General features: G+C 43.6%; 2 protein-coding genes across 3 annotated transcripts in view; one reads left to right on the top strand and one right to left on the bottom strand.

Annotated features, from left to right (window-relative positions):
* Positions 1-987: 987 nt before the first annotated feature.
* Positions 988-17,191, bottom strand: LOC140103615 (calreticulin-like). The gene is made up of 10 exons (XM_072126756.1): positions 17,131-17,191; positions 13,268-13,384; positions 11,098-11,199; positions 10,537-10,740; positions 8,897-8,991; positions 7,478-7,687; positions 6,956-7,069; positions 5,052-5,195; positions 4,000-4,092; positions 988-3,074 (listed from the first exon to the last, which is right to left on the bottom strand). The coding sequence occupies exons 2-10, from the start codon at positions 13,353-13,355 to the stop codon at positions 2,841-2,843; spliced, it is 1,284 nt and encodes a 427-aa protein (XP_071982857.1). The 5' UTR covers positions 13,356-13,384; positions 17,131-17,191; the 3' UTR covers positions 988-2,840.
* Positions 17,192-22,141: 4,950 nt separating this feature from the next.
* OSBPL9 (oxysterol binding protein like 9) overlaps positions 22,142-27,754 on the top strand; it is a 63,110-nt gene continuing 57,497 nt past the window's right edge. The window contains exon 1 of one of the 2 annotated variants that reach the window (XM_072127765.1): positions 22,142-22,324. In XM_072127765.1, coding sequence (XP_071983866.1) covers positions 22,214-22,324 — 111 coding nt within the window. In that variant the 5' untranslated portion in view covers positions 22,142-22,213. The remainder of the gene's footprint in view (positions 22,325-27,754) is intronic. The other variant, XM_072127756.1, reaches the window with a different exon arrangement.

Genomic DNA, 27,754 nt, shown 5'->3' on the forward strand with positions numbered 1-27,754 from the left:
CACCTGTGGAACAACCTGGTGGTACCGCGCAGCAGCAAGTCCAACCTACTTTGCGGTGGGCTCTGGTGAAAACCGGGTACCACTTAGAGTCCGTTCCCAGATGTCGGCTTACGTCATCATCCACTGTGGTCCAGATGATCCACTACCCCTGAAGCCTGACACCTGCATACAACTATGTTTCCTGCCAACACAGATAAAGCTCCTCAGTGGGGCCCTTAAAGTCCCGTGGCCCCAGAGCCACAGCTTCCCATAGAGCGCCTCTGGGTTAGAGGACAACATACGGTCAGCGCCCACAGTTGCACGGTTGTCTGACGGTAGCTGAATGTAGGTTTTTGAGTTTCTTAAACGGCCAGTGTACCCCCACAAGCAAAGCACTGGAGCACCGGGCTCATGAACAAACGGTGCTACAGAAAATAGGGAACCTATACAAGAATTTACGTACAAGACTACAAGTTACATCACAGAGGATTTGTTACCATTTAAATACATAGTGGTCACCGGAGCTGTAGAAACAATTTTTTTCATTGGCGAAATTACTTCAATTTACATTTAAGGATCATTGGTAATGGAAAGTATGGCCCGTCAGGTCCATGTCGCTACCTCCAAACACACTGTGACATTTTTCCAAGCCTTCTATGAAAACAGACACCTAAAACTAGTTAAAATCATAAAATCTGGTTATGCATTTTGAGTTCTTAAACTTAAACTTTCTACTGCCCCATCCAGTAGTAATATATCAGGTTGTCTCATGTACATGTTGATATTAAATGTGAAGATACACTATTTTTGAGTATAAGGTCCTGCTTTGTAGAAGGTGACTAAACCCCCACCTTCGCTGCAGGTGCTGCTGCCTGAGGCAAAAGGCTCAACTCATCTCATGGCTGGAGCTCCACTGGTCCTATTCATTCCTATCAGCAACCTGAGCACACCAATAAAGCAGAAAATAAAAGAAATTTCCATAAACAGGAAGAATTGTCAGGGCCAGAGCAGGAGCTACAATGGTAATCCAGATCTGTCCACACATTCCCACTCCTCCAGTAGTCCCAGGTAGCGCTGTCACTTTAAAGGGAACCTGTCACCAGAGGCCTATTAACTGACTGAGCCCCTTCATTTAGCTAAAACTTTTTTCGCTCACATCCACAGAAATCACCTTTTATCTTACATTACCTGGCACCATAGGGGTCTGTGTCCTGCTTGGCTGTTCCCTCACATCCAATCCTCCCCATGCCTCACATCATATCAGGTCCTTTAGGCTCTTAATAATAGCAAAGTGTACCCCATGCATGTATCTGATCACATGAAGTCACAGCAGCCTCCATGGACTTCTACTCCTCTCCATCCTCCATGGAGACTGCTGTGATTTCATGTAATCACAGACCTGGTGTACAGTTTGCTATTCTTAGAAGGCTAAAGGACCTGCAATTATGTCACTGGTCACATGTCATGAATGTAACACAAGGCACTGTGTAAAAAAATGGACACAATATTTCCCATCTGTACTTAGAGCTTTATATGTCTGTAGTTGAATATTACTAGACAGTCCCTAAGTACAAGCAGGCAGAGCAGTGATTTGAAGAGACACAGAGCTGTCAGTCAGAATAATGGGGCGTGGTTCAATGGCAGCCTGAGAGAGAAGAGATGAGTCATAAAAGCTAATTTGCATATCAGAATTAAGGTACGGAGCACTACTGGCAGCTAATTTTATGTGATATGGGGAGGACTTGTAGCCCTTTTTCAGCAGGCATGGTTACTCAGGGGTGGTCAAAATCTGGTGACAGGTCCTCTGTAAAATAGCTCTGTGCACAGCAAATCTTGGTCTGTCTAGGACTGCAGGAAGATACCTGGAGTCCTCTCTGGTGATGGACTGGGTGCCCACAGGGAGGGCTCTGAGTGTCACCTCTGGCACCCGTGCCATAGGTTCACCACCACTGTCCTAGTATGAGATCTGCATAAGAGCTCAAAATGTTTCTATCATTTTAAGTTGTTTCATTTTAAATTTAAGTTTGGAAACTTTTGTTTCACTTTGTGGCTTCCAGGAGTCAGCCAGGATTGTAACTTCCTGAGGGGATGCACTTGGGCTCAGGGGGCTCAATATGTCTAATAACTATATAAAGACTCTAATACTATTAACATTACATTATAAATAGGGCCCGGTACAGATTTTGCATTATGGCTTATCAGCTCCAGGTTACGCCTCTGGATCCAGCTCCGCAGCCTGTCCTCACACCGGGAGCCTGAAATCACAGAGCAAGAGGTGACCCAATTGTTTTATCTATTCAGTCAGTGTCACATGTGAGCGCCATTCTTCTAGTATCACCTTCACAGAAATTATGGTTGAAAATTGACGCAGCGAATGTCCTATGACTTGTGCACCAGATTTCCGGATACCGTTGCACTATTATATACATGAGCCCTACAGCACTTGGAGGAAAAATGTGAGCACATAAATGCTATATACAGTATTTTTCGGACTATAAGGCGCACCGGATTATAAGGCGCACCATCAATAAATGCCTGCTAAAATGTCTAGATTCATATATAAGGTGCACCAGATTATAAGGCGCACCTGATTATAAAAATGAATGACCAGCAGGTGGCAGACCTGTGCACAGTTCCAGGCAGCTGTCGTCTGTAAGTAATGAAGGCACATTGGACTATAAGGCGCACCTTTGATTTCTGAGAAAATCAAAGGATTTTTTTTGTGCGCCTTAAAGTCCGAAAAATACGGTACCTACGTAAATCTCTACTTCTGTCCCATATATTTTCTGTTTGCTCAGTATGAAGTGTAGTGGGGGTCACAGGGTCCAGCACAGGTGCTCATGGCCGGGGTAATGTTCTGTTCACAGCTCGTCTTTGGGATGTGGAGGCTCGGGGAGCTGTGTCTGCTGCGGAGATTGATCCAATCCATATTGTTTCTGTAACTTTTTCCGTAGTTTTGACTTTCTTTCTTTTTCCTGCTTTTCCAATTCATCGAGTCTCGCAAATTCTTCCTCTAATTTTTTCCATCTTTGCTTCTTTTCGTCTTTTGCATCCCTCTCCTCGTCCTGCATTGTCTTAATTTTCAACTCTGGTTCCTAATAGAGATCAGAACACAAATATCTAATGGAAAGGCAAGTTCTGCTTGTGTGTCTATGTTCTATGCACTACAGTAACATTCTTACAGATTATACCATCTATCCATATTGTCCCTAGTGTCCCTATTGTCCCACAGTGGGCATGGACATGGAGCAACGTCAATCAACATTAGGAGACAACAGGAGAATGTGACATTCAGCTTTTAGAAACGTTGTCTGGTTTAGAGAACACATAATCCTCCAGAATTAAAGGGGTATTCCCATCTGGTCATTCACATTTAATTCATTTGCCATATGTAAACATTTCTTCAGTATATATACTGACTATAATCACTGTGAGGGCTTCAATTTTTACATATCCTAAAGAGAACTGTGCAGCCATACAAATTTCAGCTGCATATTTCTCTCTATCTTCCTTTCCTGCTCTCATTTGTGTTGCCTATATAATACTTTATTTCTGCTGAGGTGGTGCTACAGGTTTTTGCACATGTTATTACTGATCATTGAGGAGTCCCGGGACTGAGATCCAAACAATACAGAATTAGAAAAAATGTAAAAAGTACTAAAAGGAATGCTAGAAGTTTTTTTACTTAAAGGAATCTCACATCTTGGCTCTGAATTTGACTTCATATTTTGTGATAAAATGTTACAGACTCCCTTTAATATCTCAGGTAGATGGAAATCAAGTGGGTTTTACCTACTTCACTTACTTATGTCATCATTAGAATATTATTTTTTTTTTTAAATCCTATTGTTTTGATGACACATGTACAGTACCATCATTCAGTCTGCTGGGAAACCCCAATTCTATATCCTAGCTGCATCATACATATAATATATGTATATATATATATATTATATGTAATTACATATATAATATATTCTATATCCTGTATTCTATAGCTGTAGTTTATAAGATTCTTACCCTGGTTTCCCCCCATGTTTCATTTCCAATCTTCTCAGCTAACTCTTCATCATTGGTAATAAGGAAGTTATCAAAAATTGTCCCAGATTTGACCTGAAAAGACACAGCGAGAAATACAACATTCATCTTTTTCTATATGTGTTATTCTACAATACTGCTACAATCATTTACTATATAAGTCTACAATCCTGTGTATTCATTTCATCACCATTGTGGTTATTGATATCACAGATAGGACCCATATGTCATCAGCATGTGAGGTCCACTTATACAGCCCAGGTGTGCATCTTCCATTCATATGATATGTAGGGGCGTAACCAGGAGTAGCAGGGCCCCATAGCTGACTTCTGAATGGGGCCCCCCTATCCCCTCAGAAAATATACAAATTAGATACTCACACATTTACACCCCCTTAGTAGACAGCAGGAATTAGAGATGACAGATCCCTAGTCCTATTGTTTTGCTGTCTTCTCCCTTTCCCCCACACTTCTTATCTGAGCTGCAGATTCATGCTGTGTGCTGTGAAATGTAGATGTGCCCTTTTATATACGTACTATGCTGTACAATGTGTGACATAATAAGTACATAATAGTGCACATCTTCCATCCTTTAGTGTGTCAGGTTGGATCCCGGAGCCCCCAGACACTGCAGGCCCCATAGCAGCTGCTATAGCTGCTGCCACTGTAGTTACGCCCCTGATGACATGCCATCTGATAATAACATACAATGTAGCCACAGAATACAATATAACCTTAAACCCTTCCGAAAAACATTGACTGCACCAATAAAGAGTCAGCGTCCGATGTAGAGTCATGACTGACTATGTAAGGGTAGAGTTATCAAATTTGTCTGCACATGTGGGTTCCAGTTGTCTCTTTTTATGGCTGATACCCTAATGATATCAGAAAGCAACAGGGACGCTCCAAAATCTTGACCTGTTATTCTAGGGTCATAGAGGTAAAGTTGAAACATTGCACCGCAGCAGGAGTTGTGACCCCAACTTGCAATGTATACAGTCACAAGGTTTACAGTATGTAGTGTAGATCACCCACCTGCCATAGGTCCAGTCCAATAACCCCGAGCTCATCGTATCTATACAAGGTGTCATCTGGCACATAGTCAGGATTGTCGATATAAGGCTGAACCCACTCTCCTTGATAGTTTGGATTATCTATTATTTTGGGTTTCCAAATTCCCTGTATGATAAAACTGGTGACATTATTCCTAGGTTTATATCAAGTAAAAGCTTATACAAATGTGAAAACATGTGAAAAACATTCTATTGAATTATTTTTCTCCCATCTCCAATAGAAAGTCAGCCTGCATTTGAAGAGTGATACATGATTCCAGCACCGATACATTGGGGCTCATTTTCTAAGGGTCCGGGGGAGCGCATTCTCGACGGGTTTCCCGACGATTCGCGTTTTGCGCCACCTTGCGCCTGGGATTGTGTCGCACGTGATCGGATTTTGGCGCATCGGGGCCCGCCTGCAAGCAACAGAAATCAGGGGGGCGTGGCCGTCGGACAACCCGATGGATTCGGACAACGCACAAGATTTAACATTTCGAATTGTGTCGCAACCGGGAAGAAGAAGGTGAACTCCGGCGGACCTCGGCGGGGAAGTGACGGATGCAGGAACTCGGGCGCACAATCTTCATAAATCGCGCCAGACTTCATCCTCGTCTGACCGTCCGAATCGGGGATCGCGACTGGACCAGGTAAGTAAATTTGACCCATCGTATCAAGACCGCTAAGTGCCAGTTCATGTCTCATATCAGTCATCAGTTTTTTGCAGTAGTTAGGACAGAGACACACAATTGTGGTAGGACCCTGTATCCTGGATGAATTTCAGGGACTGAACACAGTACTGAAGATGGGACTCAGAGAATCATAGATATGTTTATGATGTAAAGAGTCCCTTCTTCCCTGTGGATCTTGATTATAGTTCTTTGCTGCTCTTTTGCTTGTAAGAAGGGGATTCCTTGCATCATATAAATCTATGATGCTCAAAAATATCCTCCTCGGCTTTGTGGTCAGTCTGTGAAATCGTACCAACACACGATTGTCTCTCTTGCCTTATTGTGAGCCACAACCAGATTTGGAGGCTACCCAGCGATGAGGTATAAGGGGAAGACTTGTTGTCTGTGTCCAAGCACAGTTCTGGTCCACATTAACTATGACAGTGCAGTGTCTACTATGTGCAGTGTCCTGTGTAGTGTGCAGGGGGCGCCAGATTCAGGATTTCTGGTGCACGTTCTTCATGAATCTGGCGCCCCCTGCACTACCCCGGGCGTGCAACACAATTCTATCAGACTGTGAATGATAAATGTGGCGCATGGTCTTACTGAGCACCGGAACGCCTCCTTCAGTGCAGAATGTATGACATGTATGTGGTGCGGACACTTCTTAAATACCTGTGCAAGAAGTTTGCACTCAAAAGAACGTGCAAAGTCTGACATCGCGGCACAGGGCATTATACACGGACAACGCACTTTCGGTGAACTCCGTCGGACAGGTAAGTAAATGTGCCCCTTTATGTCATCCGTTATGGTCAGTTTTGTCCTGGGTCAGTTATCCATGCATTTTTTTTCAAACAAAGGAAAAGCACTGCAGCCTCCGTCATTTTTTCCGTCCAAAAAAACGCATAGATAACGGATCCCTGCCTAAACTGAACATAACGGATGTCATAAAATTTACAGTGATGTCAATGGCATTTTTAAGTGATACGTTAAACCTTTATTCTTTACTTTTTCAATGGAGAGGGGTAACGGAAAGAAGGAACGGTAGCGTGAAAGTAGCCTTAATGATGCAAAAATCGGATGGCCCTTAGAGATTGGTTTGCCGATTTATATTACTCCCAGAGAATTGGTTAGACTGACAGACTAAATCCTTCAAATTACATGATATTTTCTGCCTTTTAATCTTGTTAGGAAGTTGAATGTATTAAATCCATACCTTGTACTTTGGATTGGGGATCATTGCAGGTTCCCACTCCCCATCCATACTGGAGTCCCAGTCGCGAGGCTGCTTGGACTCTGGGTCTGGAATAAATTCTGTTTCTTCCCAGTCCTACAAAAAAATGCGAAGGGGAACATTTGCATAATTATATAAAAGAATGAAAAAAACACCCAAAAGAATGCAAATGTAAAAGCAATAAAGTGATCCCAAGGAATGAATCCGTCATCCACAATTTTGGGCATATTCTTAGCATATGATGTAATAAGGCAGTAAATTCTTGAGGGTGATGGCACACGTGGAGTTTTGAACACGTTTTTGGCCCGTTTTTAAGCAGTCCGTCAAAAAAACGCATGCGTTTTTGACCAGTTTGAATTAAGATTATTGGTCAAATCTGTCAAAAACGGAAGTGTTTCAAAAAAAAGCATGCGGTTTTTGACGGACTGCTAAAAAAACGGCCCAAAAAACGGTTCAAAACGCCACTTGTGCCATCACCCTTAGAATAGACTTTTCTTTCCTTACTTCTGGCCTCTGTTCATTGGGGTCTTCAATCTGAACTCTGTCGTCCCAGTCTAGTGGCTTTGTGGCATTTTCATCTTTGATCTCTCGAGGTAGTAAGAAGTCCCAGTCCTCCTCCAGGGTCCCGTTGGCCACCACCTCATTATCAATCTTCACGGCGTACGTGTTGTTGGGTCGGATGATCAGGGTGTACAAGTGTGTGAGCTCATCGTGCTGCATAAGGAGACATCAGGACAAATTAAAGGGGTTGTCCACTTTTAGCAAATAATTGATATTGTTTGTGAAATTCAAAGTTATAAAACTTTCCAATATACTTTCTGGGGGTCATTTACTTCGCGTTTTCCCGACATGTTACCCGAATATTTCCGATTTGCGGCGATTTTCCCTGAATTGCCCCGGGAATTTGGCGCACGCGATCGGATTGTGGCGGATCGGCGCCGGCATGCACGTGATGGAAATCGGGGGGCGTGGCGGATTCGGAAAAAACGCCGCATTTTTAAAAAAAAATTGTCGCTCGGCACGCACTTACCTTCACTCAGCCTGGCTCGGTGTACTCCGATGCTCTTCGGACGGCGGAGGAACTACCTTAGTGAATCGCCGGAAGACCCGAATCCACCGCAGATAACGCGCCGCTGGATCGCGAATGGGCCGGGTAAGTAAATCTGCCCCTCTGTATCAATTTGTCACTGTTTTCTAGATCTCTGCTTGCTGTCCTGTAGAAAACTTCATGACCATGGACAGATTTCAATCCACTGGAAGTAAACATAGAAGCTTTCTAAAGAATGACAGCAAGCAGAGATCTAGGAATCCGTTAGGAACAGAAAGTATAATGGAAAGTTCTATAACTTTTCATTTCGCAATCAATATCATTTATTTGCTCAAAGTGGAGGGCCCCTTTAAGGTGAAGATTTTATAAGATTCTGAAATAACTGACCCTGTACAGAATAAGACCATACATACAAGACCATACATATTAGGTGTCTATCACATGAAGCAGCCAAATCTATAACTGCTTCATTTTCTGACTTGAGGATGTGCCGAAACAATCTAGATTTGGTGTTCAATGCACTTTAATGGGTTTTTCTGGTGGTTTTGTGCCTAAAACACTGCCTTGCACCACATTTATCAAGGCTTTTAGACCTGTTTTTAGCCATTTTCCGACTTCCGACTGAGGGGGCGTGGTCTTCGGAGAAAGGGGTGTGGTTTGATCTAAAGGGGTGTGGCCTACTTGTATGCTCTGTGCGCCAAAAATTGTGGCGTAGAGTTTAGACCGCTTTAAAGTAGGTCTAAACTGGAAACTGGTAGTCTTATCCTGCACCAGATTTATTAACACAGTGATAAACCTGGCGCAGAAAATGACTAGGGTTTTCCTCCGCTAAACTGACGCAACCTGGGACACATTGATACATCCCCCCCCATTACCTTGGCTGTAATATTCTTGGTTATTAAATGATATTTCTCCTTATAACTAAATATAACATGGACTTTTTCATGGATTGTGCCGCATATATCAGGACCTAAAAAAACAGAAGTAGATGGTTATTATTGTTTCATCCAGCAGGATTGATAAAAAATAACAGGCTGCAGTAAATTATTTGCACACAGATAAAAATTTCATGGTAAACAGTCCTCTCCAGCCTGCAGAACTGCTTAGTCCACTGCTCAGATCTGTCTGAGTGATGACAGACCGCACTATATAGACTGGAGGAGGGGAAAGAGGAGGCAATCGAAGCAGGAGAGACATATACACAGGCACATGCTGCCTCAGAGAAGTGTTTAAAGGAAATCTACCATCAGAAACCTTCATGATAAACCAGACCCAGGCAACGGGACTGTTCTGATCGTCTTATGTCTGTTATCCATGGCCTCCTTCCTTTTAAAATCATGCTAATGAGGGGTGGGTGTTTTCAGAGCTCCACTATACTGCAGCTTCACAGGCTGTTACAATGAACAGAGCAGGTCTCCCTCCCCATGCACTGCTGCTAGATTACACAGGCAGAGGTTGGAGAGAGAGCAGGGGGGTGGAAGAGACATGTTCTGTTCAACCTGTAAAGCTGCAGCCTGGAGGAACTCTGGTTACGCCCCCCCCCGCCTCCCCCCCATAGCACTTCAGACTCATTAGCATAATATTACTAGTTGATTTTAAAAGGAAGGCCATAGATAACAAATATAAGAAGATTACCACAATTTTTAGTTTATCACTTCCATGTCATGTTTTCTGCTTCTCACTGAACATAGATTTGACAGTAAACTGAGCAGTTTAAAAAACAATACAATTTTGCAATATACTTTTTGTATCAATTCCTCACGGTTTTCTAGATCTCTGCTTGCTGTCATTCTATAGAAAGCTTCTATGTTTACTTCCAGTGGACAGAAATCTGACCATGGTCACACAGGTGCACGGCTCGTTATATAACACACGGCTCAGATTACTCTCTGTATACTAACGAGCTGTACACCTGTGTGACCATGGTCAGATTTCTGTCCACTGGAAGTAACATAGAAACTTTTCTACAGAGTGACAGCAAGCAGAGATCTAGAAAACTGTGGAAAATTTATACAGAAAGTATAGTAGAAAATTGTATAACTTATCACTTTACAAACAATAACAATAATTTGCCAAAATGGGAAATCCCCTTTAAATCTGTGATGACAAGTGCGTTTCCATTGGAAGACATAGGGGCACATTTACTTACCCGGTCCTGGCGCATTCTCCGGGTTCTGCCGGGATTCACTAAGGTCCATGCGCCCGATATCCAGCAGGTGTCGATGCTGCGCCAAGGTCTGCCGAAGTTCACCTGCTTCTTCCTGCTGCTTGTAAGTGCTTGATCTAGCGACACAATTCCGTTTTTAAATTCTGCGGTTTTTCCGAATCCGTCAGGTTGTACGACGGCCAAGCCCCCCTCGAGTGAAAGCTGGCACGATTGCACTAAAATCCGATCGCGTGCGTCAAAATCCCGGCAAAATTCGGCGCAAAACTGAAAATTCGGGAAAATCAACGAAAGTGCGCCCGCGGAGCCCTTAGTAAATGAGCCCCATCATGTCTTCTGCAGGTCACTTACCGAACATGATGCAATACACAGAATCTCCATTGATCTGCTCCTGGTCAATGTCTGCAGGATACACCTTCACGTAGCCTCCTCCGCAGTCTATTGCTTGCTCATGTTTAACGGTAAATTGTATAACGAGTGTCTGATTCTCATTGCTGATTGGTTCAAACCGCGCGGACAGAGCGTAATACTTCCAGTCTTGGGTAGTCTGGATACCTAAAGACGTACAAGGAAGATGTAACGTGAGCTAAAGTCATATCCAAGAAGAAGATGAAGCTTTAGGCCGGCGGCACAGATGGCGTTTTGAACCCGTTTTTGAGCCGTTTTTAAGCAGTCCGTTAAAAAAAGGCATGCGTTATTTGAAAACGCATCCGTTTTTGACAGGTTTTACCAATTATCTTAATTAAAACTGGTCAAAAACGGATGCATTTTTTAACGGACTACTTTTAAACGGCCGAAAAACGGGTTCAAAAACGCCACGTGTGCCGCCAGCCTTAGTCATTTAAAGAACATAGAAAAGGGAGTTATCACAAGTATCATTTTCTGTCATTCCAAATTTACAAACTGTGATACCTTTATCTTTTTCGGGATCACCAAAGAATTTTCCTGCTGTCAGCTGCCATTTTCCAAAGTCGGATTTATTCTTGGATTCAACCCATCTTTTCTGCCATTCATCTAAGGATAACACACACATCAACATGTTATAGGTTTTTTTCAATACACAGAATCATAGAAAGATAACCAGGACCTGCAGGTACAGTGACAAAAGATTCAGCAACTTATGTGTGTCTTGTTATTCTGGACTTCAGAGTTCAGAGGGAGATTCCATAAGTTACAGTTATATACACCTTCACCTGAGCAGGACTGACGACTAGACTCCCAAGCTATGAATAAATAATAATAATATTTTCCTGTTAGCTACGTACATTTCAATTTGAGCAGCTCCTCCTGCTCTATAACATGCTGCCTGCAGATAGGACACTATGTACAATCTGCTCAGCTCCTCCTGCTCTATAACATGCTGCCTGCAGATAGGACACTATGTACAATCTGCTCAGCTCCTCCTGCTCTATAACATGCTGCCTGCAGATAGGACACTATGTACAATCTGCTCAGCTCCTCCCGCTCTATAACATGCTGCCTGCAGATGGGACACCATATACAATCTGCTCAGCCCCTCCTGCTCTATAACATGCTGCCTGCAGATAGGACACTATGTACAGTTTGCTCAGCTCCTCCCGCTCTATAACATGCTGCCTGCAGATAGGACACTATGTACAATCTGCTAATTTCCTCTGGTTTATAACATTCCACTTGCAGATATAAGCCGGCTCTAAGAGCCTGCTCTTGTTTGTGAACAACGTGAGCCAGCTCACTTAACCCCACCCCTAACCGGCTCACCACACCCCCTTTAACCCAATACAATCAGGTTAAAAGTGGAGTGGCGTGGAGTGAATAACTGGCCTTCCGCTCCCTATTATATATTTAGCCAGAAGAGCCGGTTCTTGTTAGTGAACTGAGCCTAATGAGCCAGCTCACTAAGAAGTGCTCTATGAAATACTGCCAGCAGATAGGGCACTTTGTACAATCTGCTCAGCTCCTCCTGCTCTATAACATGCTGCCTGCAGATAAGACACCATGTACAATCTGTTCAGCTCCCCCTTGCTCTATAACATGTTGCCTGCAGATAGGACACTATGCACAATCTGCTCAGCTCCTCCTGCTCTTTAACATGCTGCCTGCAGATAGGACACCATGTACAATGTGCTCAGCTCCTCCTGCTCTATAACATGCTGCCTGTAGATAGGACACCATGTACAATCTGTTCAGCTCCCCCTTGCTCTATAACATGTTGCCTGCAGATAGGACACTATGCACAATCTGCTCAGCTCCTCCTGCTCTATAACATGCTGCCTGCAGATAGGACACCATGTACAATGTGCTCAGCCCCTTCTGCTCTATAACATGCTGCCTGCAGATAGGACACCATGTACAATTTGCTCAGCTCCTCCTGCTCTATAACATGCTGCCTGCAGATAGGACACTGTACAATCTGCTCAGCTCCTCCTGCTCTATAACATTCTGTATGTATATAGGACAATGTGTACAATCTGCTCAGCTCCTCCTGCTCTATAACATACTGTCTGCAGATCGGACACTATGTACAATCTGCTCAGCTCCTCCTGCTCTATAACATGCTGCCTGCAGATAGGACACTGTACAATCTGCTCAGCTCCTCCTGCTCTATAACATGCTGTATGTATATAGGACAATGTGTACAATCTGCTCAGCTCCTCCTGCTCTATAACATACTGTCTGCAGATCGGACACTATGTACAATCTGCTCAGCTCCTCCTGCTCTATAACATGCTGCCTGCAGATAGGACACTGTACAATCTGCTCAGCTCCTCCTGCTCTATAACATGCTGCCTGCAGATAGGACACTATATAAAACCTGCCTATTTCCTCTGCTCTATAACATGCTGCCTGCAGATAGGACACTATATAAAACCTGCCTATTTCCTCTGCTCTATAACATACTCCCTACCTCTATGAGATGCCCTATGAAAAATGCCCTACAAGGAAAATTGTACTTCTGCACTTTCAGGGCTCAATATTGTGCCACAGCCTGGGTCCACTGCAGAATCTTTTTTTTAATCTTGTGTTGCAGTTGGACCTTGCAATGTCATAAAACAAGTACAAAACATAAACTGGAAATAGAAACATAAGCTGGACATCTCACCCCCATCTTCGAATTGTTCCCGGAAATATATAATGGGCTCTGCAGATGCTGCCAGGACACAAACTGATATGAGAAGACACCACTTCATTCCTGTAGAGATGAGGAAGGGCCCGGTCGCTATAAATAATTATGATGAGAGACAAAGAAAACTGACACATAAGTTCATTATTGAAATTATTATTAATATTACACTTGCTCCATTATCAGTGTGAGACCTTCATGTCAGACTTAACACAACAGCACCACCATGTGGCCATTTTTGTAACTGCAGCATAAATATTTCTGGGACTTTAAAATCTGGTTTATCCCACTGGTCACTGAGTAGTATTTCAAATTAATGGTATTGTGGAAGCTAATACATAACTAAGCACATCATAATTTATTCTGTCTCTGGGAGCACTGACTTTCTATGAAATACATAGCTATAAACCTTCTTTGAATGTTTAATACATCCAGGGTTCTCTGGATGAAAGGGGTTGTCAAGGATTATAAATACATGACTGCTCTCTCCTATACTCAGGGTCATCCCTGTCCAGCTCTGTCTCATTCACTTCAATAGCATTGACCTGCAGTACCAGGCATAACCTTTAGACAAGTGTGGTGCTGTTTCTGGGAGACAGCCGCCATGTTTTTCTAATCCTGAGCCACTTTTTTAACAATATCAGAAAAGGGAGACTTTTGACCTCATGGGAGACTTACAGGATGAGCTAGTCCCAGAGGGAACCAGATTTTGCCCCACTAATTTACTATTCCTTTTAGGTACATAAAGAAAAGTCCTTTCTAAAATTTCCTTTCTTATGCGAAATCTCACCCATTTACCCAATATCCCTAGTCAGGCAAATATGACTCTTCTCACCTCATTTTCACATGAGATGAATCAAGTTTAGTGGTTGCAGGGACAGTCTGACAGAAGCCCATATTTTTGGGTATATAGCATCTAGAAACATACTTCTTGTGTCATATCAAAGATAAGAATCTCATCTTTCAGGCTTATGGTTGTGTGAGCTACTGAACTGGACCTACAAAAATAGGTGGGAAATTGATTTTTATCTGCAGCTTGCATTCATTAGATACCTGTATCTCTAGATCTGATCTTTAGGTGCTATAGAACAGAAGGTAAGGGCTTCTAAAATGACCCCTGCAACCCCCTGCAATCTTGACTCCTCTCATGTAAAAATGTGGTGAGAAGAGTCATCGTTGCCTAACTTTTTATCAATAAAAAGAGGGAATTCTAGAAAGGACATGTTATTCCCTGCCTGAGAGGGTTAGTAGTTTTATGGGGTAAAACCTGGTAACATGTTCCCTTTAACACTATAGGGAAGCGTAAAGAGGACCTGTCACCTAAAATTTCGGCACTAGGAGATGTTACTAAAGTAAGCAGCTCCTAGTGCTTGATCAAACGCTGCAGTGTTAGAGTGATAGCGTTACCGGACACCTCCGGTAACGCTATCTAACACTGCGGCGGGGTACATTGTAATCATCGGACCGTTCGAAAAGCCCCGGGGTTGGGGCATGGTTAGGGGTGGTGACTGCCGCATGACGCACGGCAGTCACTGACGGCCAATGGAGCGAGCAGGGCGGTCCTGGGAAGAGACACCGCCTCGGACCTCCCCCTCATGAATTCATCGGATTGCTTTTGCGTACGGTCCGACGATTACACTGTGTTAGATAGCGTTACCGGAGGTTTCTGGTAACGCTATCCTTCTAACACTGCGGTTCTGTGTATATGCTGTATATCTGTTTATATGCTGCATAAGTGTATATGGTACTGTATTTATGTGTATATATATATGCTGTATGCATGTATATATGGTGTGTATATACTGTATGTATGTCTATACTGTTTTTGTGTATATGGTCTTTATATGCTCTATGTGTGTGTATATATGCTTATAAATGTGTGTATATATGAGTTTATAAATGTGTGTATATGAGTTTATAAATGTGTGTGTAACTTACATGTGTGAGTATACAAATATGTATATGTTTAAGGGGGAAGTGGGGTCCCATTCAGAAATCTGCTATGGGACCCTGCCTCTCCTAGTTACGCTCTGGACCAGGGGGTGCAGAGGATGCAGTCGCAAATGGGCCCAAGAGGCTTTGGGAGCCCATAAGGTCTTACTTTCCCATATGAGAAATACCATGAACCATACATTATAGTCAGGTGGGGGCCGCTGGCACAGACTTTGCACTGGGGCCCATCAGCGTCAAGTTACGCCACTGCCCTGGACATCCCCTATCCCGAGGTTCCATGTTCTACAAATCGAAGGAGCTATGTTGCAACAGTAAATGTGGAAATACAAGAAATTTTTTCTAAAGTTGCAGAAACAACTTACGTGACATTTATATGGAACTTTGGCCACATATGCAGGACCACCACTAAGAGGTTCGGGGCCCCTGACTGGCAAATTGGAAAGGGAGACAGGTTTTCAGTGACTCATGGCCCTTTCTTCTCCTTGGGGCCCCATGAACACAGTCACACTAACCCCCCCCCCCCTTGATGGCTGCCCTGCACATATGGATTCACATAGTGTGATATTGCAGTCACACACAAATTAATTATCTCTCCCGGGAGCCTTGTAATAATTACTAGAAGGTGTCAGCTGTCGCACATATTATACATACATTCTCTGGCCCTTAGGGAGCCACAATACTATGATTCTAACATGTATCAGAGAATAGGAACTACAAAACTGGACTCCTGGGGGGTGTGATGTAGAGGACCCTTGAGATGACCACCCAAAACTCAATTGAAAATAGTCTTCCCTTAGGTTTTGCGATATGGAGCTAAGCTAAAGGGGGGGACACCAGATACCAGAAGCTGCATGTGTCTCTCCTGTTGTGACATTGGTTGTTCTATAGGGTAAAATTCCACCAAATCTGTGAAGTCTTCAGATGTGATCTGGGGGGAAACTTCTTTTTGATCTGGAGGAAAATTATGCAGAACACATGTGAATGCAAGTTGGAGAGTGTGTGTAATATATGGTAGAACTGGAAATCTGGTCTATATGTGACTGAGCCCCACCTGGATAGTGAATCTACCATAACCCTAAATTGTATTTGAATCCTATAAAAGACAGTAGAGAGGATGTTGATTTTAGTCCTACTTCTGATGCAGGAGAATTGACTGTCTGGGACCCCATTATCTCTGGGGCTCTAAGTGATTGCATAGGTTTCTGTATGAGTAAATCCAGCCCTGTATTAGACATCATACATCCCATACATGTGGTACAGCTCCATACCTCTTATGTATACAGGCGGTCCCCTACTTAAGGACACCCAACTTACAGACGACCCCTGGTTACAGACGGACCCCTCTGCCCACTGTGACATCTGGTGAAACTCTCTGGATGCTTTACTAGACTGCAGTTATCAGCTGTAAGGTGTCTGTAATGAAGCTTTATGGATAATCCTTGGTCCCATTACAGCAAAAAAATTTGAAACTTCAGTTGTCACTTGGGTAAAAAAAAATTGTCTAGAACTACAATTATAAAATATACAGTTTCGACTTACATACAAATTCAACTTAAGAACAAACCTATGGACCCTATCTTGTATGTAACCCGGGGACTGCCTGTATATATTCATGTTTTAGGATATATTCTCGGTGCAGATCTTGTTCTGGTACCATGGTGCATTGTTGGGTCATGTGGTACCACATCTTCTGGGACAAATGCAAAATCTATGATGATTATTTAGATCACCAATAAAAAAGATACAATTCACAACACTGAATCTACATGTATCTATAAGTATCAAGCTGAGGTTGAACTGAGTAAACAATGTACTTTTCCATAGTGTATAGGATATATACATAATATACAGATACAATGATAATACATAGTGATAAGGACTTGGCTTACCTGCAGACAGGTATCAGAGGCTTTGGAGGAGGCAGCAGGTGATGTGCAGGACCCAGGTGACTCTGCCTGCAAATAGATTCTACTCCTCAAACTAATTCTCAAACAGATGGCTCGCTACTATTGGCCGGGTGCTTCACCTGCCAGCCAATCACAGCAGACCACATGCCTGAAGATGCAAGACGCAGGAGGCATCCGAAATATCGCATTATTGTATCACATTGATATCTCTCATATTGTGATATTATAAAGTATGTGCAAACATTTAGAAATACATTAGATGTAATCATTACCTTATTAGACTAACTAAACATATCATCCTCGTCGAACAGTCTGGATCTGGGGTCGCGCAGGGACCGGTTAAGTAAATGTGCCCCACTGTCTATGCAAATGACCCCAAGTGAGTATGATCATCATCTTTCCTTTGAGCTAAGTACCAGCATATTCATGTTCTTCCAGTTCAGCTGCGACTATAGCTTTCTGACTGATGAGGACTTTCTTTCACTTCAGCCAAGTATTCTTAGCTCCCTCATTTACTCCTCCTTCAGGAATTCTCTTAAGGGAGTTACAAAAAGGCCAAAATCCATTGTCTTTCTCATTCTTGAGGAAGGGGGGAATGTGCGGACTTTGCTGAAGAGAAAGCAGGTCCTTTACCAATCAGGAAGCTGGAATAACATGAATATGCATAAATGGTGAGTTAACTTTAGGAATGGTATGAGCAAGTTTACCGGCATGGGGAGGAACATTATAGGGATAGTTGTGCTGCTGTATAATAGCAGTTTTCAAAGATATGTTTAGTTAGGGTGGGTTAATTTAACTGTCAGGTTCCCTGTAGATGCGCTGGCCAACACACGTTATGGTCCCTGAACTTCCATTTGGCGTTTTCATAGATGCCAGGTTTGTACTGTGAGTAGAAATCCTTCATCTGCTGAGCAGCTTTCTTCTAAAGTGCCATGAAGTGGGCTGAGAGAATTAGTAATTAGCACATGGTAAGCTCTCTTAGGCCCGTTGCCCATGTGTGAACATATCCATTTAGTTCAATAGTTCTGGGTTTGGTCTTGTAAATCCTTCATGTTCATTTCGTCAGTTTGTCGCAACAATCTCTCTTGTGGACAATTGACCTTAAACTGTGATTACGTACTGCGCATGAATTGTGAATAGAAGTCAGTGATAGACCTTATGAAGTAAAGTGGGGGCACGTGCTAGCCATTTTTTTCAGCGGCTAGCACACATCCCCATTTAGCTTTATGAGCTGACCGCCCGACTGTCTCTTTCTATTGTTCCGATTATGGTTGGGACATAGACAACGGCCCACAGTATCATTGAATGTGGCCCAAGGAATTACACACTCCTTATGCCTATTCTCCTCTCCTTCCCATTTATTAGTGGCTAGTTCTAGAAAAACTTTGATTTTCCGCCTTCTTCAAATCCAAAAGGGGGTGTGGTTTTCCATTATCGGAAACAGCGACAAAGATACTATAGCAATTTCAGGCGCTCCAAAGTGGTGGAGGATAGACTAAAAGAAAAATGGTCTAGGTGAACTACTCGCTTAGGGTGAAGACACATGTGGCGTTTTTGTCCGGTTTTCCGAATTTGCGCAATTAAAAATGGACAAAAAGGCATGCGTTTTCAAAAAAATGCATGCGTTTTTAAAAAACGGATGCGTTTTTTAACGATCTGAAAACTCACTAGCTAAAAACGGCCCAAAGACGGGCTAAAAACGCCACGTGTGTCTATACCCTTACCCTTTTGCTACACGGAAAGTCTGGTGCTCTGGGAAAAATGGAATGAGCTCCAGAAATATTATAAGCAGAATGCCAAAAATTTGTATCAACACATTGTTGCTGACAGCTAGTTGGCAAATGGACTGATGGGAAGAGCGCCACTTTTAATAAATCGCCCGCAAGGTGCTCTTACCAGAATACGTTCTGACTAAGAACCAAAAACACAACACATGAACACCCGTGTGTCATCCATATTTTTCACATTTCTATAAACTTCTATGGGAAGGCCTGAGCTGCAAACACAGGAAAAAACACACAGGGGGTTATTTATTAGTGCGTCTTTGCCATTAAGGTGGCGTAGAAGCCCTGCAATAATGGCATTTGCTAGCAAACCGCTAGTAATTGAGATTATTTTCCTCTTCACGCCATCTGGCAGAGGAGTTCCTGCTCTGCGCCTGCACACTCGCTGCAGTTTGCGAAGTTTCATTAGTGTGTGCGTATATATATATATCTAAGGCAGGTAGGATCTGGTGTACAAATAAACGTTGCACAGGCCGGCTGCGGGTTACATCTGGCTGCGCCAATGTGACAGGAATTCCATCATACTCTGGCGTATGAGCACGTAAATCTCCCCCACAACGTTCATATGCCGGGAGTCTGAGGGCGCGTTCACACGTTGCGTTTTGGTTGCGTTTTCATTGCGTTTGAAACGCATATACAACAGCTGATGTGAGGTAATTTGACTAATTACATTACCGTTTACGTTTGTAAACGCAATGTTAACGCATGCGTTAACAAAACGCATGCGTTAATGCTTTGTTAACGCATGCGTTAACATCGCGTTTACGATGCGTTTTGTAAACGGAAACGTTTACAGTGCTGTAATTAGGCAAATCACCTCTCCTCAGCTGTTGTATATGCGTTTCAAACGCAATGAAAACGCAGGTCAAAACGCAACGTGTGAACGCGCCCTGAGGCCGAGTTCACAAGTGGAGTTTTAATTGCATTCTGAAACATAATACAATCTCAAAGGGGCAGGGGCTTGGCCAGAAATACAAGCTGTCAGGAATGAGCACCATGGGGCACATTCACCAACAGTGGAGCAAACTGCACTAAAAGTAGGTTTGCCTGTGTATAGTGCAGCATGCGCCAGATTCATGAAGAATGTGCGTCAGAAATCATGAATCTGGCGCTTCCCTGCACTGGCCCATCAGAGTTCACCCACTTTTTTTGTGGTGCACCTTTAACATAGGGCATGTAACAGACTTAGGCTACATTCACACAGCCGTATGGGGGACGTTTTTACTGCCGACATACATACGTCATATATACATCCCCCAGTCCCGTAGCCATGGAAGAAATAATACATGTTTTATCCCTCCCCGTAATACAGCGCTGTGCGTCATGTTTCTCTGTGGAGAAACCTCTCCTAGGCGCCAACGTGTGCACGCTGTGCTATGGTAGGGCGGGCACATGGTCTTCTGAATGTAGCCTTATGCATAATAAATCTGGCCAGGCTAGGATTGTGCTCCAGAACTACCCCTAATTTGTGTCACATGATGTCTAGTGGAGCAGTTTGCACTGAAAAGATTGTGCAGAAAACTGGCGCAAAGCCCTTAGGGTGATGCCACACATGGCGTTTTTGGTCAGTTTTTGGCCGTTTACTATGTGTTTGGCTGCCTACAAACTGTTTATCTATTAAGATAATTGGGAAAAACGGACTAAAAACGGACCAAAAACACCATGTGTGGCATCAACCTGAGTGAAGTTGGCCCCCCCACCTTGTTCAAATCAAACAAAATTGGTGTCAAACGTTTGTGCTACGTTTGTGCAGCAGAAATTTTTGTTTGTGCCGCTATCGTTTTCGAGATTTTAATGAAAGTTTCCAGAGGTCATCAGAGGTCAACCAGCCCCCCCACATTGCCCAAATCAAACAAAACTGGTGCCGAACAATTCTGCTACGTTTGTGCTGCGCAAATTTTTGTTTGTGCTGCCTTTGTTTTGAATATATGAACAAAAAGTGAAAGTTCAAAAGTTCAAGCAGCCCCCCCACATTAACGGAATCAAACGAAACTGGTGTCAAAAGTTAGTGCTACATTTGTGCTGGTTTGTGCTGCAAAAATTTTTGTTTGTGCTGCTATAATTTTTAAGGTATGTTCAGGTGTTTGAGGTGTTTAGGATGAACTGGTAAAAAACAAACTTAGTGACACTTCCCTGGTTTGATCACCAGGGGGAGCTAGCAAACACATTGTACTTTGGAATAAATGAACTCTGATGACCTCTGTAAAAAAGTATGAATATATTAAAAATGATAGCGGCACAAACGAAAATTTTTGCTGCACAACCAGCACAAACGTAGCACTAACGTTTGACACCAGTTTTGATTGATTCGGTTAATGTGGGGGGCTGGCTGAACTTTTGAACTTTGATTTTTTGTTCATATATTCAAAACAAAAGCAGCACAAACAAAAATTTGAGCAGCACAAACCAGCACAAACGTAGCAGAATTGTTCGGTCCCAGTTTTGTTTGATTTGGGCAACGTGGGGGGGCTGGTTGACCTCTGATGACCTCTGGAAACTTTCATTAAAATCTTAAAAACGATAGCGGCACAAACGAAAATTTCTGCTGCACAAACCAGCACAAACATAGCACAAACGTTTGACACCAATTTTGTTTGATTTGAACAAGGTGGGGGGGCCAACTTCACTCAGGTGTGGCATCACCCTTAGAAAATGTGGCCCATGTGTTTTTCATGTAAACAATACAAACGCCTTGCCCATGTATTTATGGAGTGTTTGCGCCGGTTTTGTGTCGCCACCACACAAACCTGTGCGCCTAGAGGGCGTTCCGGTGCCAAATCTCACCGGCCGCCACATTTATGTCAGAATTCCTGGCATTGTGGCGCATGCGCACTCAGTTCATAAGCTTTGGGTGCCCACAGAGTGCACCAGGTTCATGAACTCCGTGCTCCAGTATTTAATAATTTGGCGCATGCTGCACATTAGTGAGGCAAACTTCACATAGCGCCTTCCTGCCTCACTAATGATAACTCTGCGCCATTGTCTTTATACACTGATATAGAGAAATATTTTTTTCCAGGATGGTTATAAAGATCAGTTCACACTATTGGTTTGCACTCTCAGTTTTATTATGGACTATTTTATTATGAAACTTGTGTAGAATGATTTGGATTTGCCGCCATTTTTTTTCAGCATCGGTATCTAGGCTTTCCATAACAACGGGCTGGACCGCACGTGACGCGACTAGCCACGCCCCATCCCCTTCCCCTAAGCGGTCCGCCCATTCTCCCAATGACGCAGGACGCACGTCCAGCCGTCTGTTGTTATTCCCCGATCCCAAGATGGCTTCTATCATGGAGGGTCCGCTGAGTAAATGGACGAACGTGATGAAGGGCTGGCAGTATCGCTGGTTCGTGCTGGACTACAACGCCGGCCTCCTCTCCTACTACACGGTGAGAGCTCCGCGCCTGCAGAGGGCGCCCGCCATCTCATTTCCGGTCTGTATGGGAGAAAGCTCTGGCTCCAGACACGGCTGTCCGGGGCCAGCCAATTAAAACGCACAGAGGACAATGCTTCAGCCAATTAGGATGGCTCTAGGGTCTGGCTGCCACCAATGAATGCACGCCTCCTGCATGGCTCAGCCAATCAGTGTGAAGGCGGGCAGTGTGTGGCGTGTCTTGTGTCCGCCGGCCGCACCCATGTTTGTGGAGGCGCCGCCTCGCTGTCTCTGGGCGCTCTGTGGCCCCATGTGAGACTGGAAGGGGCCCCGACCTGAGCAGGGGTCAGCACTGAGTACAAGACAAAGTGTGGATTTACTTTGTTATTAAATTCACCTCAAATTTATGTATAAAAGAAAATCTATCAAAATCCATCATAAACCAGGGACATTACTCATAGCTCCAGGCACCAGGACTGTGGTATCTTCTTATATTTGTTATCCATGGCCTCCTTCCTTCTAAAATCAGCTTTTATAATTATACTAATGAGCTGGAAGTGGCTGTTATCTGGGGATGTTACCAGAGCACCTTCGTCCGGCAGCTTCACACACTGTTACACTGTGCATGAACATTTCTGCCGCTGTACAGGGGCTCTGGTAACACCCAAGGAGCTCTTTAGGCTCATTAGCATAATTGTAAAAGTAGATTTTTAGAAGGAAGGAGGCTGTATACAACAAATATAAGAAGATATCACAGTCCCGTTGCCTGGATGTATGAATAATGTCCCTGGTTTATCATGATGGGAGATTTCCTTTAAGGCTTAAAAAAAATCTACTTTGTTACATGTTTCATCTGTGTCTGGGAAAGCTGGGTCTCGGATACGTAGTCACAGCTTACAGATGCCACCCAGCTTTCTCACACCGCCATGAAATAATATCTCTGCGTAGGTGGTTTGTTAGGAGTCTGGGAAAGCTGGATACTTCACCTGTGGGGCTTATGATGACCAACATATTGATTGTGTGCAACATATTGATTACCACCCAGCTTTCCCATGCAACCAGATACATATTGATGATGGGGGAGATTTATCATAAGTCTCTTAGAGCAGAACTGTTCTAGTTACCAATCACAACCAATCAGAGCGCAGCTTTCATTTTCCAACAGCTGTTTATAAAATTAAATCTCAGCTCTGATTGGTTTCCATGGGCAAATAGAACAGTTTTACCCCCAAAACTTGATGATTAATCAACATGTCTATCGCTGGACATAGGTAAGTGGTTATTTAGGAATCTAGTAACCTTTGATTCCTATAATGGCTTGAACACCCAACTTACCCATGCAGCTACATCCAAAGTGATGCAATATATGTTGCTGGCTGTCAGTATCTGGGAAAGCTGGGTACATGACATGTGACGTTGGCTGTCGAGTTATAAGGACTGAATTACATGTGATTGATGAGTTGAGATGACAGCAAAATGATTTGGGGAGGGTGATTTTTCACATTGGGGGGGGGGGGGGGGATGTAACTGGTATCATCTTGTTGCCCTCTAACTCCTGAAGTAATGGGGTTGGAGCCAATGTCACCACCCAATATCCTATGCCTGGGGGTGGGGTATGTGAAGTGAACGTATGGTAAAGGTAGGGTCAGACCGGCTGGACTTGTGGTGCAGATGCCATACAATACATGGGGATGGTCGTCATATTGTGGTTTACAGTAATGCAACTGCACAGTAAAGGGTTAAATGGCTCATCCCACTAATATCGCTTCATAAACAGGATTTCCAGCAATAACAAGTCTGTCTTGGCGGGAGATCAAGAGTGATTCCGGAGTGAATTTAAAGGGAACCTGTCACCAGATTTTAGCCCATTAAACTATTAGTCCCCCTCATGCAGGGAATGAAATGTTCTTCTAGAATTCCCTCTTTTATATGACATATTCATCTGTTTACCTATAAAGAAAAATCTCCCCTAAGTCCTAAGAAAATGAGCTGAGAAGAGTAATTTTATTGCCGGAGATGAGTCAAGTTTAGAGGCTGCAGGAAGAGTCATTTCTTCGGTTCAATGTTTTACAGGCAGGGAAAAAATAGGCAAATACTGGATCTTTATCTGCAGCTCGTGTTTCCAACTATTTATTTATCTTTCTGTATCTCCGATTCTGTAGCTCAGTGTTCCCTAATCACAGGCCCAAGACCGTGCCGTGGAACACCCGGTTCCGGGCCATGGCAGACCTCTGTAAAAAAAAAAAAAAAAAAAAAAACAATACTCGCCTTCCCCAATTCCCTGCAGCAGTCTTCTCTTCCTTTACTTAATTTTCACCTTAATGCATTACTATATTAACGGTGAGCGTCATGTCATCACATCGTGTCTGCCGGCAATGGAACCCTGCATTAATGCAGAAGAGAAGTGAGGGAAGAGGAGACTGCTGCACGAGAATGAGGAAGGTGAGTATTTTTTTGTTTTTGAGCGGAAGGCATTCATGAAGGCTTGATTCAGGAAAGGAGACATGGGAAGGGGCATGCTGCAGGAAAGGGGACAATAAAAGGGGTGGGGGTGCTTTTTCAGGAAATGGGACAATATAAGTTAGGCACACAGGGAGTTCTGGTGGGGCATGCAAACATACATTTTTGGCTATGAAACTGACCCCAGATGCATCCCCCCCCACCAACCGGTTCCTGGAAAAAATGATGTTTGAACCCTGGGCAAATGGGGACCACTGCTGTAGATCACAGAATCACAAGTCTGATGTGATCTGAAAGATGAGAATCTTATCTTTAATGTGATGCTGACGAGACAATCGCGCTAAACGTGATTCAAACGTTACTCTTCTCAGCTCATTTGCATATGACTTTGGAGGTTAGAGGGTGAGCTTTCACATAAGAGGGAATTCTAGACTCTTCATACCCGGCCTGAGGGGGGTAGTAGTTTTGTGGGGTGACAAGGTCCTTATAAGTGGAGAAGATTCCCCTGATAAGATGTATTTCCTGTAGTTGCCATAGATTATTGACTATGCAAGGAGAGAAGTTACGATTTAATAAAGGAGTTTTCTCACAAAGCAAGTTAGGGCCTAACTTGCTGATTGGTGGGGGGTCTCAGTAATACCATGAGATGAGCGGATGCCTGGCTGCCCCTTTAATCTCTATGACCGGATGCTCAGGTCACCTCGGTAGTGTACATCGGAATCTCCCCCCCGCGCCCCCGTTCTTGTGATCTGTGGGGGTCCCATCATTGAGACCCCCACCAATCAGCAAGTTCGGGCCTATACTGGGGATGGGGCCTAACTTCCTTCGTGGTAGAACCCCTTTAAGTTTTCATATTGATGTAGAGGCAATAGTGGAGTGAATTGGGTGAACGTGGGTCTCTAGGGCTGTGATGCTGGGGCTTTGTTCACATTATGGTTCTCCTATTCACTGGACCTGCTCCTTCTTGGAGCTTCTGTTATAGATTTTTACACTCCTGTCTTCCATACCTGGTCCGTGTATGTTGATTGAAGTGGATGCAGTGACTTCTATGTACTGTCGCTTTGCAGTGGAAAAATAAATGTTTGGTGTAATGGGATTGGTTTTGGGTTGACAGAACCTACATTCAGGCTGCCTTCACATGCAGGGTTTACATTGCATCTGGAACACAGTGCAATAGCTGAGGAGGGGAGATCTACCTAATTACATTGCTGTTAACACTTGCGTTCACACAAAATATTAATACGATGTCAACACTTCTTTACACCATGTTAACATTGAGTTCACAACTTGCAAATGTTTACGTGACTTTAATGCATGTGTTAACATTGCGTTTTGTAAGCGCAAATATTAACAGCAATGTAATTGGGCAAATCTCTTCCTCTCCAGCTGTCGTAATGCATTTCAGAACGCCACGTGTATGTGCACCATCATGCAACTTTACACAGTTTGTTGCACAGTGGATCTTGTCACACAGTAGACATATAAGAAGACATTGCACACACAATAGCACAAGTAATATAATGGGGAAGATTTACTTACCCGGTCCATTCGCGATCCAGCTGCGCGTTCTCTGCGGTGGATTCTGGTCTTCCGGCGATTCACTAAGGTAGTTCTTCCGACGTCCACCAGGTGTCGCTGCTGCGCTGAATGCACTGGAGCTCACGATCCATTGCCGGGTGAAGGTAAGCGCGAGTCCAGCGACACTTTTTTTAAATGCAGCGGTTTCTCCGAATCCGTCAGGTTTTCGTTCAGCCACGCCCCCGATTTCTGTCGCGTGCATGCCGGCGCCGATGCGCCACAATCCGATCGCGTGCATCAAAAACCTGGGGCAATTCAGGGAAAATCGTCGCAAAATGGAAATATTCAGGTAACACATCGGGAAAATGCGAATCGGGCCCTTAGTAAATGACCCCCACTATGTCGCTAATGTTTTAGATCAGATTCTGTTTTCATGGAAAAATTATTATTGGTATTTGGATTTATGCAAATATAAATCAATGGTTTTGGCTAGCACCAAAGGTTTCTTTACTGCGTGTTTTTGTTCTCCTCATGTTCTTTTACAAGGAAAGGAAGACAGCTCAGAACACAGCAGTGTGAGGATACCCCCTGTGAATTTGGAGGAGCTTCAGTCCAGGATTATAATTCGCTTCTATTAATTTATTTTGCTTCTGACCTTTTAGAAAGTGTGATTTTTCTTCTAGGGTTGTTCCTTTACCCTGTTACCAGTTTAGCACAGCCAGAACTGCTGACGGTTTCCCTTTATTTTGCTGCAGGTGTACCCTGTGCTCGCTGAAGAGCCGGACATTCCTAGAATAGTTCTTGCTGACTTGTGTGATCTCCATGTGGCTGCAGTATTCTGTATAAAGCCGGCTCGGATATCTGCTGGCTGTAACCTATAGGATCTGCGCCTGCATCATTGTGGTGAGGGGCTGATCCTATACAACTGTGACTCCTCATACATTAATAATGTCTCTGCCGCTGAATCCCTTCCAAAAATCCTCTCTGCCAAGTCCTGTGTGTCCTGTCATGTGTGTCTCCATCACATGGCGCTTTCTGGCTGCCGTTCTTGGAAGAGGAAACGGATTTTGTCTCTATTTTTTTTTGTCTTTTTGCTTTTCGATCATTTGCACTACAGAATGAGAGTGGATTTTAGTAATTGGGTCGGTTGACTTCAGCGAACCTTTCCAATAACATCAGGATTATGTAAAATGGAACTGGGTACAGAAACCTACATAGGGACGGATTTGGCAAGCTCTGTGCAGCGCTGTGTAATCTGTGTGAATTATTATTTTCCCGTTAAAGGCGTTTTAACAAGATTGTATGCTGTCCCCTATCCATTGGCTGATCAATATGGGGCCACGTTCTCACTCGTGGATGGAGCGACAGGTTGAGCATGTTTTTTGCCACTCCTTTCAATACCACAGGAAATTGCTGAGCACAGCGCTTTGCTATCTCCATCCCTCCCATGTATTTGTCTATGTGAGTG

Source organism: Engystomops pustulosus, chromosome 10 (assembly GCF_040894005.1).
Source record: "Engystomops pustulosus chromosome 10, aEngPut4.maternal, whole genome shotgun sequence".
NCBI classification, from domain to species: Eukaryota; Metazoa; Chordata; class Amphibia; order Anura; family Leptodactylidae; genus Engystomops; species Engystomops pustulosus.

Bases quoted from the DNA above. Each gene is read 5' to 3' on its own strand.
- LOC140103615 (XM_072126756.1), bottom strand. From the start codon at position 13,355: ATGAAGTGGTGTCTTCTCATATCAGTTTGTGTCCTGGCAGCATCTGCA. The intron at 11,200-13,267 runs GTGAGATGTCCA...TGTTATCCTTAG, and splicing joins GGAACAATTCGAAGATGGGG to ATGAATGGCAGAAAAGATGG. The intron at 4,093-5,051 runs GTGGGTGATCTA...GTGTCTTTTCAG, and splicing joins TTGGACTGGACCTATGGCAG to GTCAAATCTGGGACAATTTT.